The sequence below is a fragment of the Microtus pennsylvanicus genome, chromosome 1 (genome assembly GCF_037038515.1).
Source record: "Microtus pennsylvanicus isolate mMicPen1 chromosome 1, mMicPen1.hap1, whole genome shotgun sequence".
Taxonomy (NCBI): Eukaryota; Metazoa; Chordata; class Mammalia; order Rodentia; family Cricetidae; genus Microtus; species Microtus pennsylvanicus.
In genome coordinates, this window is record NC_134579.1 from 199,543,065 (window position 1) to 199,563,390 (window position 20,326).

Below are 20,326 nucleotides of genomic sequence, written 5' to 3' on the forward strand. Positions count from 1 at the left end.
GGCTTGCTCCAGTCTCTGCTCCTTAAAGAAGTGGGGAGAGAAAGGGAAGAAAAAGGCCAAGCAGTTTATCTCTACCCGCACAGATGAACTGTTTGTCAGCTGTTAAATATGTGCTCTGGGTTTCCCCCGTTCACTGATAGTACAGATATAAACAAGACTATATTGAATCATTCAAAGCATTAGTAAGCTTTGTCTTGGCAATTACAACAGACAGAAAAGAAAGATACAAAAGCAATACCACTTAAGTTGGTGCTGGATATTTTCCTGGACAATTACAGCCACCCTGGCCTCCCAACAATGGGGGGAAGAACATCAGAAGGATGGACAGAGAAAAGAAGTTAGCCCTTCTTGGAGGGTGCTCCCTGACTCTCCTTGCACCCCAACTCTAGTAGTGGGTCTTTCCATTGTAAGACGGGGCCAACTTTGACCTACTGTTTTCATAGTTGTTAAACATCTGAACTCTGGAGAGCAAGGGCTGGTTCGCAGTGGGCTCGCTCACCATTTGCCTGGAAAGCAAAGAATCTCATCCTTATGGCAGCTGGAAACAGCAGGTGACAAGTTTTATGACCATAAAGAGGTCTGTTAGCTCGTTTTCTGTAGATTTGTCTCTTTCATCCATGTGACATGAATAATCCATGCTTGCCACCCCCCCTGCAGTAATTATGCCATAATAGCTGAACTTTTGAGCTGTAATTGCTGCTGTTATTCTTTAAGCTTAGATCAGATAGCTGAGGTGAGCAACCTACTTTCTTAAGCCTCTGGGCCACTTAATGGGTAGAGTGAGACATTCTGGTGTTGGTAGCCTTTCTCTCTCAACCCCAAAACTTTAGTATCTGAATGTATCTTAGTCCTATTTTTACTTTAGTAGTTGGCCCGACAGTAAAAGGAGGCGTGTGTCTGTTAAAGGCTTGATTTGAAGTTTTTCTCGAGAGGTAGTTTTCAAAGAAACAGTCCTGCTTCCGTCGAGTATGACATTTGTATCTGTGAAAGTAACCCAGTGAAAGTAACACCTTTGTGTGTTTCACCAGTAGGAAGTCATCATCCACGAATGTGCATTTTTCCAGCTCACGCCTTTTAAAAAAATCCTTTGTATGTTTTCACAAAGCTGTTTCATATATTGAGCTTATGTTCCATTAAGTCATTGCCAGGAAAACTGAATTCTGGAAAGGTTTCACCGCTTCACACCTCTCAAATTCAGCTTCCTCCCTCTCTCCAACTCAGAAAGCAGCACTGCATTTGTATGGAAAAGTCTGAACTATTGCAATTGGAAAGGCCCTGGTGCTGATGCTGTCATGTACAGTGGTGGACTCAACTCCCTTTATCCTATGTGTTGCATTGGTGGCTTCTCTTTATTCCACAGAATACAGAAGCTCACCTACTGTGTGCATTGGGGGACTCTCTCTATTCCATGGAATACAGAAGCTCACCTACGGTGTGCATTGGGGGACTCTCTCTATTCCATGGAATACAGAAGCTCACCTACGGTGTGCATTGGGGGACTCTCTCTATTCCATGGAATACAGAAGCTCACCTACGGTGTGCATTGGGGACTCTCTTTTTTCCATGGAATATAGAAGCTAACCTGCCATATGTGTTGTGGACTATCTTTATTCCATGGAATACAGCTCACCTACCGTGTGCATTGGGGGCTCTCTTTACTTTCAGTCCCCTTAGTTCTCTCTTCATCAGTATTAGCGATCTGTTTCTAGATGAACACTTTCCTTAGTGACGCCACCCTTTCTAACCGTTCGATCAGGTGGTAGGTATCACAACCAAATGCTGATTTTGCTCTGTGTTTTGAAGCTATTTCTGACTTTAAGGAAACTAAGAACCAATATTGGGATAGTGGACGCAGATCTTGATATGTTCAGCAACTGAGGTCAGTGCTGGCTAATAAATGAGAGATAAACTTGTGAGTTAAGATTCCTGAATGAGATTAAAACAAACCTTCTACCTGCCATTTAAGGCAGCAGACTGTGGAAATGAACAGAAAGTCACATTATTTCTAGAGAAGTCCAGTGGTTTTGTTGTTTTCATCCATAATTGAATCAGGTCAATGATGGATTTTCTGCTCCCAAGATGTGTTCCAAGACCATGGAACACATGGACAGATGACACACTTGAGACTCATGTGTCTTAGAACCATAATGTTATGAGTCTCTAGTGATCCAGGAGGCAGAAAGTATAAGTTGCACATTGAGGTGCTCACCAAAGATCAGGAAACTATACTTACTATCAGGATATGCAAAATCTGGTAAGAGGAGGGACCTCTTACCAGAGGAGAAGGACCTCACAAGGTGAACCTGCCAACAAGCGTGTCTGCCTGTATCCTTAAACCACATACAGCTGTGCTCATGGGTGACTGCCCAGCAATGCCAAAGTTATAGACACGCATCAGTGTTTTCTGTGCATATACTTCATAAAGGGAGCATCATGGCTTTAGTGACATGCTGTCCTACTGGAGCCACTTGCATTGTGGGCTGTGTTTGTTTCTGTCCTTTCATCCTACAGAGGACTGAGTAATGGGCAGTTTAAGTTCAATGATGTTTTAAATGGCTGTCACTTTTATTAATTTTTGTAGCCCTGCAATTAGATGATTAATGATAATAGTTATTCTAAGGATTTTGATTTTGTTTTTAATTGATGGATGATAATCATACATCTTTATGGGGCAGCGCATGACATGTTGCTACATTTATATATTATGTCATGATTAACTTAGGCTCTTTAAGCCATCCATCATCTGAAACATTTATCATTTGCTGCTGTTTGGGTATTGAAAATCCCCTATCACAGTTTTGAAGTATAGGATACAATATGCTTGATTATAGTTTCCTTCGAGGGTCCCTTACCTTGTGTCTGGATAGTAGCTTTCTTTTGGTGAGATTTTAAAGGAAGGTGCTCTTCATAGTGACGATACATGTCACTATGTAATGCATCTTTATGCCTTTTACCTCCTTAAGCATGATGCTAATATTTTAAAAGCTGTAAGAGAACCTCAGTTCACAGGTAGCAGTCTATCATGTTGGAGAAGGCATGGCAGTCGGAGTGTTTCTGCTCGTGGGAGCTAGCTAGGATGGTTTGCTCATAGATGAGTCAGTTACAATGCTCAAACCTGTCACCTAGCAACGTGCATCCTCCAAATAGACCCTACCTCCTAAAGTCTCCACAGCATTTCAGAACTGCTCCAGTCGGTTTGAAATACATAAGTCTATTGGGGGAGCATTTTCCAAGCTTGGTTCACAAGCAAGCCAGGAGGAACAAGGCAGTAAGCAGTGTTTCTCAGGGGTTTCTGCTTCAGCTCCCACCTCCAGGATCTGGCTCTGACTTCTCTCAGCGACAGATTGTGACCTGGGAGTTGTAAACTGAAAGAAATCCTTTCCTCCCCAAGTTGGTTTTAGTGGGTGTCTTGACAATGTAATACAAAGGCAAACTAGAACAAAGGTTTTTCTACCCCATTATCTTACGTGCATTTACATCACAAACAATCAGAGAAGAACATTATTGACATGGACTTCTTAATTTGAAAAGGTTACTGTCAGTACTGTCAGCCTGACTGTCAAAATGAGATTCCAGTGTTGACCAATATGATGCAATAGCTTGATTGAAAGTTGTAGACCTAATCATTGGAAGAAAATGTAGTATGAAGCATAATTAATAGAGTAATTGAAACCAATAAGTAATTGAATAACTTATTACAACTTGCGACCTGTGAAAACAAACTTCTGACTTGATTTGTTTATTTTTATTTGAAAAAAAAATGTCGGGATATTTTTTTCAAGTTGTGAATCTCGTCTTTAAAACCAGAGGCTCCGGTGATAATCCTCCAGCATTTCTTTCACTCCATCGTCACTGTCTCTCAGATCCAGGGATTTTTAAAAGGCTCGCTTATTTAGCCCAACCTTGGGGGCAGGCTAGGGAAGTAATTGCTAATCTCACTTCTCCACCTTCAGGACAGGGATCCACACTTCTCCCCGAGGAAACATTGTGTGAGCCATGTAGGGGTAGAGAAATAAACCATGCAAAAATAAAGTTGTATCAACTGGTCTCAAAGAGGATGCATCTAATCTAGCAGTGGTTTAGCTGCTGAGGTCGGCTGGTGGTATCATGTGCTGTTAGAATATTTACACACTTCTGCTGGGCTAATTTAAAGGAACATTTTTACCTTCACCATCAGGCTGCTATTGTTCATGAGACATAGAAAACAAAATGTACCTGGGCATGATGACCTGTGTTTGTAAACTTAGTGTTTGGAAGGTTGGGTAGGAGGCCCAGCCTAGGATACATAGTGACACCCTGCCTCAAAAGCAAAAACAGAAACAAGAACACAAACAAATTTGTGTGTGTGTGTGTGTGTGCGCGCGCGTGTGTAGAATACATAGTGACACCCTGTCTCAAAAGCAAAACAGAGGCAACAACACAAATAAATTTCCCTGTGTATATGTGTGTGTTTGTGTGTGCGGGTGTGAGCTATCCATCCATAATATCTTTGTTTATATCTCTATTAAAGGAATGTCTAGTTAAGGGCAAAACTGCTAATAAGATATCAAAATCAAAGTAAGTACCAAACAGAAGAAACACATACTTTTCTTTATGCCGTTTATTGGACCTAGGTAATGGGTGTTCTTCATAGAAGCAATCAGAAGACCTTGCCTAGCCTTTGAAGCCTTGTTCTGGAGAGCTGTGATGGAGTTTGCATCTTAAGCAATTGATGGCAGTTCAGTCAGATGAAAAATAGTCATTCTCTGTTCCGAGCTCTTTCTCCTTCCCAGCCCTCCACATTATGTGTAGCCCTTTACATGATTGCTCTGGGCCCAGTGTGCACATGACTGACTCATGCTAAGAGCCTGAAAGAGAATTGCTTTGTGCTTCTAGATGGATTACAGTCCCTTGCTAATTATCAGTAATCATTTAGTGCTCTTTAACCTTCTGAAGCACTTGCAGGGTGAAAGAGGTAAGCATTAGTCAGGCCCATCTTCCCGGATGGGCGACCAGTGTAAAGCTTCCTTTATGGAACTCTGATGTATTTTAGCTTTTTATGCCGCCTGAGGGTTGTGCCCTCCCAGTGGTCCATGCTGGCATCTTGATGTTGGACATGTCGCACCACTGCACAGCTATCTACCAAGGAGCATGATTCATTAAGCTCATTTAAGTCTGAATTTCCACCGAGAGCTTAGACAGGTCTCTACTGCACAGGCTTCTCAACGATTTCACGTTTCTCGTATCCAAGACTGTTAAGTAAGGAAATTGAACTAACTGTTTATTTATTTGACATCCAGTCTGTTACCTACCTTTTTCTGGAATTACTGTGGCTAATTTGCCAATCTGTCAAAATGGGTTTGCATGGAAGAAATGTATGAGTGTTTGTTTATGACATTGGTCTTCATATCATCTATTTTGTTTTATGTTAGGCTTACTCTGTGTAACAGGCTGTGAAAGATACAGAAGAAACATAATATTATTTTTTTAAAAAAAGCATTCTGGGCATTTTGGCAGAATATGCCATTAAATAGTCAATAAAACAAAATCATGGATGCTGATTTCTTTTGTTTTGCTCACTTTTTGGTTGTTGATTTTTCTTTCTGTTGATGTTGATCATGAATGGGAGGGTTCTCTGCACACTGAGAGCTTTATTCCAGTATGAACATTGTGTAGTGCTCTCCCTCAGAGATTTCAGCGCTGTGTGTCTTTATTGATTGATCCCATTCTCTGCTGCTTTGCTGTTTTATCCCATTTACCATCTTTGCTGAATCGGAAAACATCACCTGCCGCGATTGTGCTCCATTCGCTGTATCCAAGCTTCTCAAGTTAGGGAGTGCCCTGGTGAACCATACTCAAGTGTTCCTATATCCTGTTGTCTGTTTGTCTTTCTATATCTCTTTAATATGAAGGGAGGCAGTAGTTGGGAGCCAGGTATTTGTCAGGATGTTGTGGCTTGAGGCTGTGTTGTGAGTCTAGGTGTGGTCCACTGATGCTTAGGAACCTGTGCAGCGGATGTGGGGCCAAGTTCCCATGGCAATGGAAAGCAAAGAGAGACCTTGCTGATGGTGCCAGGGAGTCTCTTGAGAAATATGGTGATGATGGAGGTCTACAGCATTGCAAAACTAGACTCTGAGTTTTATATACAGATCTGTCTATGATATGTAGGTGATGCTCAGTGCAGATTTTATGATTCAAGTAGTGAGAAGTGGGGGGAGAAAGACAGGGTCTCAGGAAGGTTACCCAGACTGGTCTCAGATTTGCTAGATAGCTGATCATGAATATTCATGAACATTTATTTGCCTTTTCCCATGCTTATTGAGAATTGGATAGTCTCAGGAAGATGGAGACCTTTTCAATTTGAGCTGTAGTGCCCTGAAGCAGTTAGACCATGAAGAGTAGAGCTTATTTCTTTCTCTTATTCTGAAGATAGGGAAGTTCATATCAGAAAACCACAGATTTCGTGTCTGGTGAGAGCCTGCTATCTGACTCAGGGATGATGCCTTCACAATATGTCCTCTCAGAGTAGGAAAGGCAAGGCAGCCTTTGCGGGGAGAGGGCTCTATTTCATAAGGGCATTTATCCTGTCAGAAAAATGCTACCTTGTGACCCGACCATCTATCCAAGGCTTCATCTCTTCTTACTGTCATGTTTAGGAGTAAAGTTCCGATCTCTCATAGCGGATGGGAGGCAGAAAACCCCAGAGCACTGTAATAGGCTCATAAAGGAAAACCATCTGGGAAGAGCAGGGAACTGTGTTGTCGAACAGCGCACGCATCTCTTCTCAATCGCCATTTGTTCCTTTTGCTCTCATACAATGCTTAACCTACAGGATGAGTTATGGAGAGGAGGACCACCCCTGTCGGGTCCCCTCTGGTGTCTGTTTTCTGTTGGTAATTTCATAAACATTTGTTCATTCTCAGTGACTATTGCTTATTATTATATTCTTAGTCTCTTACTAAAAGTGTTGTTTAGGGTATGTAGAAACTGTTCGAAATTCAGAAACATACACAAAGAAGAAAACCTAGATTTTTCTACAACTTCCTTAGGTAAAGATTATATTATTTTATTTTTTTTCAGTCTTTTAATGTATTTGTGTTTTCTTATATGCAAGTATATGTGATAACTGGAAAATCATCTTCAACATTTAAGTAGACATAGCATATAGCTTTGTATCTTGGTTTTCAAACTCAATTGCTTGTTACCACTAATGTTTTATAGTTTTAATTTTAGAGCAAACAATTTTTTAATGTGTTTATGCATTAATATTCTTAAGATAGATACTTTGATAATAGTTTCCAGCTTTAGATGTAAATTGCTGTCTACAAGAAATTTTGTTAATTTTCACTTTATTTGTTTTGCCATCAAGTAAGCTACCTTCCTATTTAATAAAAAAATGATTTTCCCTTTATTATTTCTTAATGACAATAAATATACACATTAATATTTTTCAGAAGTTTTAGAAAAAAATATATCTTATTGAAAGGGCAGACCCAGGGAAAGCAACTTTGTGAAAATGTGTAAAACATCCAAGATTAGATGGTATCTTGCTTTGGCGATGTGTAAAGTGTAGAAAAATAATCACATGAATTTTAAGCAAAATTAAGTGATTTATAATAATAGTTATAAAAACTCAAAACTGCCCACTCATCCTAAAATACTGACATCAAGTAGGCTGATACATGAAATGTAGATTATTATAAATTCCACTTTTAGGATGTGGGGAACCAATGTATTGAAGACTTAAAGGTTGTTATTTTCTGTGACGGAACTGTGGGAACACTTGGTTTTGTTATATATTACAGATGGTGAAATGAAGTATTTCGATTGAAAACAACTCTTCTACAAATACAAAAGTAACTTTGCAGAAATCCCATGACATGCCTCAGTGACCTTTAGCGTTTGAATTGTCTCTTTGCTTTTCTCTTTAGGACATCCAGGCCGAAATTGATGCCCACAATGACATATTTAAAAGCATCGATGGAAACAGGCAGAAGATGGTGAAAGCACTGGGGAATTCTGAGGAGGCCACAATGCTTCAGCACCGACTGGACGACATGAACCAGAGATGGAATGATTTGAAAGCAAAATCTGCTAGCATCAGGTCAGAATACTCAATATCAAAACAAGATAAAATGCGTGTGTGTTTGTTTATATGTGTCTGTGTGTCTGTGTTTGTCTGTGTGTGTATCAGAAAGAAAAAGAACAGTCTATCACCAATGCAACTCTATCAGAATTTGTGTAAGATTGAAATCCAAAGTCCATTTTCTTGCAAGTTGGGACTGGAGATATATTAAGCAGTAGAGTACTTACCGTGGGTAGGGTCTTGGGTTCAATCCTCAATACTGGCAAAAGAATACATAAGTAAATATAAGTTTTTACCTCATTTATACTTCTTGTACTCTGCTGTTTGTACCAAGCTATTCACAGATATTCATGTTGTAAATCTTACAACAGTTAAGATGATGTCACTGACACCTGCTAATTGCCAAGTGTTTACTTAATATCTGTAATTAAGTAATAATAACTGTATCAAGATTGTTAGAAACATTGATATCTATCTATCTGTCTGTCATCTATCTATCTATCTATCTATCTAATCTATCTATCATCTATCATCTATCTATCTACCTATCTATTTATCTATCCGTCTATCTACCTATCTACATACCTACCTATCATCTACCTCTTTATCTATCTATTTGAGACAGGGTTTCACTATGTAGCACTGGCTGACCTAGAACTCACTTAATATACCAGACTGGTGTTGAACTCATAGAAATCTGCTTGCCCTTGCCCCTCAAGTGCTGGAATTAAAGGCATACACTCTATAAGGTGTCTATAGCCCAGGCTGATCTTGAGTTTGTTTTGTAGCCAAGGTTGGCTTTTAAAACTTTCTAAAAAAAAAAAAAAACCAAAGACTTTTATTTTTATTATGTGCATGTAGATGACCTTTGTAAGTATATGTGCACTATGTGTGTAGCAGAGCATGGGGGCAGAAGAGAGCACTGTGGTCCCTAGAACTAGAATTACAGGCAACTGTGAGCTGCCATGTGGCTACTGGGAACCAACCTGGGTTTTCTGCAAGAGCAGCTGATGTTCCTAACTTGTGAACTCTCTCCTTGGGCCCTGGCCTTTACCTCTTCTTCATCCTCCATCCACAGAGTGGTAAGAATGCAGACGGGTGCCATCATACCCATTTAGAACAATTACTTAATTTAGTAGCCATGGACTGTGTACATTAGTCAGTCTCACACAACCGTATTACTTAATTTATGCTGTATGTGTTGTTAAGTGACACATGAGTGTTCTTCACAAAGAATCCTGGTAAAGTGGATGGTCAGAATTTTTATACAAGAAAAGAGAAATTTATTGACAATAACGATTGAACTAATAAGATAAAAGCCAGAGTTTGAATGCAGATTTTTTTTCTATTGGTTTTTCAGACAGTGTTTCTCTGTGTCAAAACCCTCTGTCCTGGAACTCGCTTTGTAGACCTCGCTGGCCTCGAACTCACAGAGGTCTACATGTCTCTGCCTTGTGAGTTCTGGGATTGAATGCATGCGTCCCCACTGCACAGTGAACGTAGATATTTTTAACTCTTGGTATTGAACTTATTTTGCTTCATCAAGTTTTTATGTCCAATTTGAAGATGAATTGATTGAGATTAAATGCCTCTTATGGACACTAAAATGGAAAATGATGATTCATATCTGCTTTGGGTGAGAATACTATTCACTAAGTATGAACCTTAGGATCAAAAGTCTGACAAGGGGGCACCATTGGCAAACCACCCAGAGTAACAGAATGGTACCCTATTGGAATTCAAGCAGATTTACGGTCATATTTAGTAGATGCTAGAGTTTCTAATTGGCAATAAGTTAAAGGATACTGACAGAATGCCATATTACTGAGAGTGATAATTTAAAAGAGGAATGTTGGTGGAAAGCCTTGGGTTTGGTTGTGTCATGTGTTGATATGATATGTCTAACCGTAAAACCAAATTGATTCTCGCACTTAACTATTTATTTTCTGATCTTGGACAAATTGCTTCACCCGCCTGAACTTTGCCAAATTGTACAATAAGTATCCAACACACTCGATTGTCAGGAAGAGTAAAGTAGATTGATTTGATAGTTTCTTAGTCTCCGTAGACCTTGGTAATGGTAAATTCTAGGCTATTTTTCATATGCAAGGTTGGTGAGTGGATCTGCTTAAGTTGGTGTTGGAAATCCATGCAGCAACTGTCAGAGAACAGAAATCTTCCACTCTTATGAATGACTTTCTTTAGAATTAAGGTAGCATGTCCTGTAACATACAGTCCTGGGGGCTGGAGAGATGGCTCAGTGGTTCAGAGCACTGGCTGCTCTTCCAGAGGACCTGGATTCAATTCACAACACCCACAATGCAGCTCACAACCGTCTGTAGTTCCAGTTCCAGGGGATCTGATACCCTTACACAAACATGCAGGCAGGCAAAACAACAATGCATATAAAATAAAAATAAATCATTAAAAAATGTAATTGCTCTATTTCTTAAGATGGTTGAGATGTGGCATGCTGTTGGTTCCTTTCTGTAGAGATCCAGGTGGAAATTCTGTCCCCATCAGCTGACTATTCTGTTTGTTTGTGCTAGAGAAGGATGTCTTTGCTTATGCTGTGTAGATGCTAGGTTTACATCTATATTGACTCACTTATATTTCCCATAATTTGATATGTATAACTAAAGATTAAATAATTTTTTAATTTTTATATTCAAATATTTAAAAAGAAAATACACATCATTTACATATTTATATAAGATAAATGGGCTTATTATTTCTCAGTATTGGGCTTTCCTTCATGTGGGAAGCTCAGCTAAGAAAGAAGAACAGGACAATTTTGGGGAGCATTGCACTTTGGAGAGACATTGTCCTCAAATACTGATATTGCCATGCAACAGTTATGCTACAGTGGGCAAGTTCTTAACCCATGTGTGTGCCTCAATTTCCTTGTATGTAAATTTAGAGTAATTTCTTTAATAGGGCTGCCATGCATGTCTCATTTAGTTCATGCAAAGTGGCCCATATTTATTATTATTATTATTATTGGTTACTATTTTGTTTGGCACTAGTTAATTCAGAAGACACAGAAACTTCTCTCTTCCCAAACCCCTCTCATTTCCTGGCTGGATTCTGAACAAACGTGAAAGAAAAATGGAATCAGCTGGCCTCCTTGGGAACCCTAATGCCATGGGAATGGCTGACAGAAGCCAGAAGAAAAGAGATGGCTTAGAGTTTAGATTGCTCAGTCAACCCTAGAATGATGCAGAATTCCCAGCAGTCACTGCTCAAGGTGGCTTTCCAAGTGAGGCACTCTACATGTGAGAGTGAGGGAAAAACTCTCTGATGATCTGTTGGGAAGAAAAATTCCTCTCTAGTTTTAGTTCCCCTCACTTCATTTTACATGCTAATGATGTGGGCAGGATTGCTGGTCAGGTCACTCCTCAGGTGATTTCTCTCCAGCCCTGGGAGTCCAGCCTTGTTCTCACTTTGCCTTCTGTAGGTATCAAACTCTCTGATGTCTTTAATATTTCCACAGACTTGGCCGCTACTCTTCCCTGTAATTTATTGAAAATTGCCTTTTCTCTTAATTGCTTACTTTGCTTGAAATGGTCTTTAATAGAGGTTAATCTCCTCCATTTTCCTTGCCTGGAAGCCAGTGGGAATACATACTCCAAATATTTATGACTGGTATAGACAACAAACATCATTCTCAGCCAGAGCTTAGAAGAAGACTGTCTGTTTGCAAAGGGAGCCCTGTCACATAGGGGTAGGTGGTTAACTGGTAGCCTCACGTGGTAGTCCACATCACTTCCTGAGGCTAGTCTAGAATCACTTCCAAAGGATAGTCCAGCATTACTTCCCCATCTACTTTTCTTCTAGGAGTTAACACATCTCTATTTCTTCCTATTTATCATCATACTCCTTATCTATAAGACCTTATGGTTCCTGTTTCCTTGACATGACTATATTACTTCCTTTTACCGTCTTCCCTCAGCTCTCATACCCACACTGAAAGCTTTTTATTTTTATTTTGTCTGAGATAGGATTTTTCTTTGTAGCTCCAACTGTCTTGGAACTTGCTCTGTAGACCAGGCTGACCTCAAACTGCCTGCCTTTGTTTCTTAAGTGCTGGGATTAAAGATATGTGCCACCAGCACCTGGAAATAACATTTTATATATTTCATTTTATTTATTTATTTTGTATACAACATTCCTTCCATGTATGCTTGCATGCCAGAAAAGGGCACCAGATCTCATTACAGATGGCTGTAAGCCACCATGTGATTGCTGGGAATTGAACTCAGGACCTCTGGAAGAGCAGTCAGTGCTCTTAACCTCTGAGCCATCTCTCCAGTCCAACATTTTATATTTTAATTTTCAAGTTTCTCTTTGTATTATCTGGGAAAGTTTTCAGCCCTGTTCTATTCCCAAGTCCCATAGACCTGCTCATCCTGGGCCTCCATTGATTTAATGTCATCTTGGTATCCCTGAGATACTCGGTCCTAGGAGACAAAGGTCAGGCTGCTCCTTTTCAGAGCACATATCTTATTTGGTCTCATTCCATCTGACCATGTGAATTCTTCAAAGACAGACCTTGGTCAAATTGAACTTATGTACATTCTCAACAGGACAATCTCAAGGGAAAGTGATTAGCATTCTCCAGCAGTGTTAGAAAGAGGCCACTTGTTGGTTTCCTGGATGCTCAGCCCTGAAATAATCACACAGAAACCATATTATTTAAATCACTGCTTGGCCCATTAGCTCTAGCTTCTTATCACCCAGCTTTTACATATTAATTTAACCCATTTCTATTAATCTTTGTATCACCATGATGTCGTGGCCTAGCAGCAAAGTTTCATCACGTCTGTCTCTGGTGGTGGTTGCATGGCTTTTCTTTGACTTCATCCTTCTTTCTCCCAGCATTCAGTTTTGTTTTCCCCACCTAGCTAAGTTCTGCCCTGCTATAGGTCCAAAGCAGTTTCTTTATTCATTAATGGTAATTACAGCATACAGAGGGGACTCCCACATCACAGCAGGTCCCCTTTCTTCCCTAGCTGCTTCTGTACTAGAGCCAACTATGAACTATTTATTATATAGCTTTGTGACTTTTTTAACTCTAGTATATTTATAATTAAACCACATTATTCCAGATACCCACAGCCTATCTAAAACCAAACATCTTACAGCATTTTCTTATTTTTATCCATTTGTTTAATATTTTTTCATACATTATATTTTGATCATATTCTTTCTCTTCTCCCCAAGTCCTCTCTGGTCACCCCAACCTTCTTCCAGTATCTCAAGTGATGGAATGCTAAATTTCTGTCCTTGCTTTGGTTTTATATTGCGGTAATAAAAACAGTTTGTGGAAGCAAGGATTTATGCCACTCAAACAGCAACATCATCTACCAAGGAAAGCAGTCAGGGCAGGAACTCCATGGAGGAACTGAAGCAGAGACTGGGGGAGCGTGCCTACTGATTGTTTGCATGGCTTGTACAGCCTGATTTCGTATACGGCCAGCAGGGCTGCTGCCGCCTACAGGAGCTGGGTCTTTCCACCTCAATCATTAATCAAGACAGTACTCCGTAGACTTGCCTACAGATCAGTGTTATGGAGGCATTTTTTCAACCCCTTCCAACTAGGTTGGAGTTCTTTGGAAGACATTCTAGTTAAAGCCAGGCCCTTAGATTTTCTCCCATGCTAAGCGTTCTTTTCACACTGACACACTAGTACCTATTCCCTCTCTATCCCTTACTGCTGAACTTGGGTTAATTTTCTCTCCTTCCCTCCCTCCCTCCCTCCCTCCCTCCCTCCCTCCCTCCCTCCCTCCCTCCCTCCCTCCCCTCCCTCTTTTCCTTCCTTCTGTGTGCGTGCGTGCATGACCATGTGTCTGTTTAGGTGGGTGCATCTGCAGGTAGAAACCAGGGATCAAATATATGTATCTTTCTCTATTGCTCTGCACCTTATTCTTTTTATTTTTCCTTTTTTCCCTCTTTTTTTTTTTTTGGCAGGTTCTCTCTGAACCTGGTGCCAGGGAGACCCAGGGATTCTCCTGTCTCCACCTCTCCAGTGCTATGTTGCAAGTGCCACCTTCTATGTGAATGGTGAGAATCTGAACTCAGATTCTCCTGCTTGCATTCCAAGCAATTTTTCCAACCAAGTTGTTGAGCCCGGCTTTGTGTTGCTATAGAAAGCATGGGAGGGGGAGCTAAGGGTTCTTTTATATAGTTTGATACTGTCTACTTATAATTGGTGTTATAACTCTGAATAGTTTTCTATTTAATTCACTGCCATGCCTATCTTCAGAGGTCTTCTTTTTCTTTAGCCTTCAAATTTCTTTTTCTCTCTCTTTAGAGGACTTAATTATTTTCTGGGGATGAGGCCATCTGATTGATGACCCCTCTGCTCCTTCCAGTAGATATTTGTGGATTCTGTATTTTAAATCATGTTTAGGTTTATATTACCATGCCAGAGAATGTTTCCTTTAATTAATTGTTTTTGGAAAGAGGATGTCTGCAGTTTATTGAAGTGTTTTTTGCATCAAATCTACTCTTGATTACTTTATAGATATTACCTCCATTGACTATGATGTGGTCGCTGAAGGAACTATCTTAAATACTACTTTAAAGTCTTTTTGGACGACCATGATCAAGCCTTTTACATACTAAACTTCAGTGGGTTAATATGTTTTAACATCTTAAATACAATGCGCATATAGAAATTTATATACACATATACACACATATCTCAGGTCAGTACATAAGAAGTTAGCCGAAGACTTAAGATTTCACTTATAAAATAGACTCTAAGAAAGCTGGTACTATTTCACAATTACTTGTAAAACCAAACTGGAATTCTACTAATAAATTCAAGATTCAATGGCATGACTTATATTTTAAAATTAAATTTATTTAATGTAAGATTATGTTAATTAAATATCCTCTTATCAGCTTAATGATGTTTAATATAGATTCCTCCTAACAAGAGAGGTTTCCAAGGCCAGGGAAGTTGTCAAATGTAATGGAATCAGAGTTCAAAGATAAAATTCTATCTTTCGTTTCTTTTATAAGCCTCTTAAAAGGTTGGGGCCCCGTTTCAAAGCCCTTAGAGCAGATGACCCTTTGCTGTCATCCTTTATGTCGCATTTTATGACGTTTTACAGCTCCATTCTTAACCTGAAGGAGCTGGTTTTGCTAACCACATGATAAAACTGAAGTCTCCTTTGCCTAAATGTAAGAGAACAAGATTCTGCTCTTTCCCTGTTACAAAATCCTCCAGCAGGGCTCTCTGCAATGACTGGCAGCAGCCCTGTCAATGTGGTTTCTTCATGACCCATTAGCCGTAAGAGGCATATTGAACTCTTCAAATGTGGCTAGTGTAAATGAGGAGCTGAATTCAAATCTCATTCCTCTTAATGAACCTGAATTTATGTTTCAATAGCCACAACTATATCAGCTCATAGCTTTGGGGTACTGTTTAGTAGCTGAATTTTAAGGACTTGTGTTTTTCTTGGTGGGTCTTCATGCCCATTTTGAGAGCGGGAATAATCTGTTTGGAATGTTGTTACCCAGTATATATATATATATATTCATTCTTAGTTACATCAGTGAAGGTTGTATTGCTGTTGTTTTTATACCTCAGTATAGAATCAGTGGGCTTTACAATCAACTGAAAATAAATTACACATACCCAGAATTACAGATTTCATTTCATATTATATATATATGTGTGTGTGTGTGTATTACATTACAGGAGGTAATATGGCTTGGCCTCCTCTTCACTGAGATCCTTACACACATTAGGAGATTAACTGTGCAAATGTGTTTTGACTTGTGTACAGTACAGATGAGCAATTTATATTTTTCCTCCTCTTGCTGTTTAACCAAAGTCTTTCTTGGTTGAAGTCCACATTCTCCCAGTGCTGCCTGATGCCTTCTGTGTCCTGTACCTGGTAGAATGGCTGTCAGATTTCCCATCATGAGCTTGTATTTTGTGGACTCGAATTTCTCCCAGTTTGACTTTAGAATGTTGACAGCTCTCCTTTTTGTTTTGGAAACAGGGTGACGCTCAAAGGGTGCTCCGTGGACATTGGTTTATGTTGATAAGTGAAAACCATTTTCCCCCTGTTCTCTTCCTACCTCTCTTCCTTCCTTCCTTTCAACAGGGTCTTATGTGTCCCAGGTTGGCTTGGAACTTACTGTGTAGGTGAGAATGATCTTGAACTGTTGATCCTCCTGCCTCTACCTCCTGATTGCTGGGATTCCAGGCAGATACCACCTCACCTGGTCTATGAGGTGCTGGGGATCAAATCAGGACCTTATGTTTGCTGAGCTAGCACTCAACTCATTCCTGTCCCTAGTACCCACATGGGTATCTCTTAGCCCATGACCCTCCATGTGCTAGTTTCTGTTGATGCTTATGTTCTGGAGAAGTGTATAATAGCTTGTTTGATGACAGTTCCTTTGAAAATCACTTTGGTGATTTGACACAGATAGGAGTGTGCATTCCACTCTGTGATTTTTTTTCTACTGGACTCAATTGGTAAAATAAACTTTTAATGATTTTTTTTGTCTGGCAAGACTTTATGGTATTTTAGAATAGCTGGCCATATAAAAAGTTTTAAAACTAAGAGCTTTATAAAATCAGATTTCATCTAGAAAGGGGTATCCGTGTGAAGCAGAATCCATTGGTGATATTAAGGTTAATACTGCAGTCAATGAAAGGGTCTCTTGCACCGCACGAGTCACATATCCAAAAGATGAACTTCTGCAAGTAAGACACCGTGATAAGTCCTCTACAGAAAAACATTCCTACAGGCACTGAGTTAGGTAAAGCAATGTTCTCCTCAAAAATGCCCAGAACATGTGGATGACGTGTTATCTCTGTTGGGGCAGTTCAAATTATAGTTACAGTAAGAGAATACAACTAAGTCACACATGAACATACAATTTGTCCTTACAAAGCCTTTAACCCAGTGACCAGGCAAAGGCCAATGAGTCTTTCATCTTTCAAGATGAAAGAACTCCAAATGAAATAGGAACACCAAAGGCTACTGTGGAAGCCTGTGCCCGCTTGGGCATATGGTAGTAATCTGCTAAGCACAGAGGTGCAATGTGCTGGAGAATAAGCAGAACAGGTTTGCCAGACAGCGATTCTGTCTGATGAGCTCAGTGTTTATTATGGGAAAGCAGAGGTGTGGAGAAGCACGCAGAATCGCTGCTTCCGTTTTCATTTCAAAGCCATTTCAGCATCTCTTGTAAGAAGTATGGCCTTCATTTATGCAGATGATCCTTCAGGGGGCTGAATACCTGAACACCATAATGCTCAATGCTCAATCCCAGTATTTCTGTGCGCTGAAGAGTCCATCGCATGGAGAAAGACATTCGTGTGCTCTTCAGGAAGTGTATAGCATTTGATAGGTAGCTTAGTTACTGATTGATGATGAAACTACAGACCCTGAGGACGCAGCACCAGATCTGAGTAAGAGGTTGGATGTGCACATAAATGGTTTACCCAGGAGATATTCAGCACTTCTTGGTTGAATAGAGCCCCCTGATTTTTAGCTGTCTTTTTGCATTTAAAAAACGGTTGGGAAACAATTGCGACAGCCCTGTCAAGAATGTATAAGGCAACAAATACTTTGCATTAGCAGCCTATGACTACAGGGCTTTCAATTAGTATAATTGGAATCGCTTAGCTGTGCTCTATGACAAAAAAAAAACACTTGTTGTTTATCAGTAAATTCCCACCCCACCCCCCAAATTAAAAGCTATGCAGAAAAGCTGGAACTCAAGGAGAATCAGGATCTTGTCAAAACACAGTTGTATCAAGTTAGATCAATCCTAGCATCTGTGGAAGAAATAGAAAGAAGAGTAAAAGAAAGAAAAGAAAATTTTTTTCTTGTGTGTGTGGGGGTTGTGTGTATGTGTGTGTGGTGGGGGGTGCATGCATATGTGTGTAAGTACAAAGGAGGCCAGAAGTCAGGTGTCTTCCACTGTTGTTCTCCACTTTATTAACCAAGTCAGGGTGTACAGCTGAACTCAGAGCTTATGGATTTCAGCTACTGTAGCTAGCTGTCTTTGCCCACTCCCCCACCCACCCCCTCGCTGGTAATAGAGGTAGCCACCGTGACTATCTGGCTTTTTCGGTGTGGATTCTGGGGATCCAAAGACCAGTTTTCATGCTTGTACGGCAAGCACTCCCTCCACCCATCCATCACCAGACTAAACTAGCTAAACTAAAATGAAATTTAAGCTATACGGTTTTGAAATAATTATAGACATCTTTATGACTGAAAAATGTTTCAGTATTTTATAGCTAACCTTTTGGAATGGGACATTGAATGTTCAACTTTGAGTGGTTAGTTTTATTAGCCAGGTGGCAATGCAGCTGTGAATAGATTGAAGGAAAATTGCCCTTTGCAGGACCTATGTGAATGCGGGCTCATGGTATTTTAAAGCGAACCTGGAGCACCAGCTTTTTCTCTGGCCCGGGATATTTGGTTTGTAGACTCTGGTTATCGTATTGTGAACTAGAGACGAGCTAGATTAACTTTTAACCAAGACTCAAGATATCATCGAATGTCCCCCACTGGAAATGGCATCTAACTGTGAGCAATGAGGTCATACTTGCTGTGTTACCTATTACAAAACAATTAGCTTTGAGACAGAGACTCAAGTGATTCAGATATGCACAGGAAATCCTTGAGAGGTCTAGGTGACCATAGTGCATGAGCTTGTTGGGTTGCTTCCCTGCCCTTGGTAAAGGATCACATTTATGGAGGTAGGGATCCTAATGCCAGCATCATGGTAAAGGATCAGATTTATGGAGGTAGGGATGCTAATGCCAACATCATGGTAAAAGTGGTCTTAGAGGAAGGACATGGAGTCTGAATGGACTGGAGCTGAGTGGACGTGGAGTCTAAATGGGAGCTGGAACTCCCCACATAAGTCAGATATACATGCACTCCACCGTTGTAAGTCATCATCTTTGGAAGATATTGTGTAATGAGCCTTTGTAATTCTCCATCAACCTTGACCCTCTCAACCAGCTTGATCACAGACAAGCCAGGAAGTCCATCTCATCAGCATAGCACTGAGTCCACATTCATGGCTCTCCACCTGGGTACAGCAGTTCTGAGAAGTTCAACTCCTTGGATGACTGGGATTTCTCTAAATCAGCAGTTCTCAACATACGGGTCATGACCCTGGCAGGGAGGGAGACACGGAATAACCCTTTCTTAGGGATCACGTAAGACTTTTGGAAAACACAGGTATTTACATTATGATTCATAACCACAGCAACATTGCAGTTATGAAGTAACAACACAAATAATTTTATGCTTGGGGGCTAGCACAAGATGAGGAACACAAGATGAGAAAGGCGGCAGCATTAGGAAGGCTGAGAACCGCTGCTCTAAATAGTCCATGTTTTTAAAGCCGTCCCTTCTATGGGTTCCGGGCTACATAGGAGGGCTCTTCCAGGGGCTTAACAAGACCAGGGAAGAATTTGTCCTCTGATTAATACTGATGTTCTCCAAGGATTTCAGTCTACTAGAACTGAAACCAAATATTTCCTAAAATCATGCTTGGTTATGAATTGATGGCTGTGTTCAAAAGGGAAGTAATTAATAAAGCAAGATGTCACCATTAAATCAGAATGTATATGCACATATGCAACAGAATACCTAGCATGTACAAGATCCCCAGATTAATTCTTAACATATAAACATAAGTACATGCATGTGTGTTTACATGCATATATACATAAGTACAAAAGTAAGTGCATAAAATACTGTGGTCAGTGACTTTTGCCTATTTGTTCTCTGTTTGCATGGCCATTTGGCACAGGATTATAGACAACCTAAAGCCAAGTAGTGCTCTGGCTAAATAATGATGCCTTAGTTAGGGTTTCTATTGCTGTGAAGAGACACCAGGACCATGGTAACACTAATAAAGGAAAACATTTCACTGGAGAGGCTTACAATTCAGAGGCTTAGTCCATTATCATCATGGCGGGACATGGCTGCATACAGGCAGACATTGTGCTGGAGAAGGATCTGAGAGTTCTAGATCTTGATCTGCAGGCAACAAGAAGTGAACTGTCTACCACACTGAGCATAGTTTGAGCAGAGGAGACCTCAAAGCCTGTTCCCATAATGTAGGTCCACCTACAAGGCCATACCTACTCCAACAAAGCTACACCTCCTAATAGTCCCACTCTCTTTGGGGGGCATTTTCTTTCAGCTCTCCACAAGTCACTCACTGCTTTCAACAGCTTGCAATTAGAAATTCCAACAATTA

At 40.2% G+C, this 20,326-nt stretch overlaps 1 protein-coding gene across 8 annotated transcripts in view; it reads left to right on the forward strand.

Annotated features, from left to right (window-relative positions):
* The window catches only part of Utrn (utrophin), a 506,130-nt gene that overhangs the window by 340,469 nt on the left and 145,335 nt on the right, over window positions 1-20,326 (forward strand). For all 8 annotated transcript variants that reach the window (XM_075948903.1, XM_075948906.1, XM_075948904.1 and 5 more), the window contains one exon: window positions 7,911-8,083. In XM_075948903.1, the coding sequence (XP_075805018.1) occupies window positions 7,911-8,083 (173 nt within the window). The remainder of the gene's footprint in view (window positions 1-7,910; window positions 8,084-20,326) is intronic.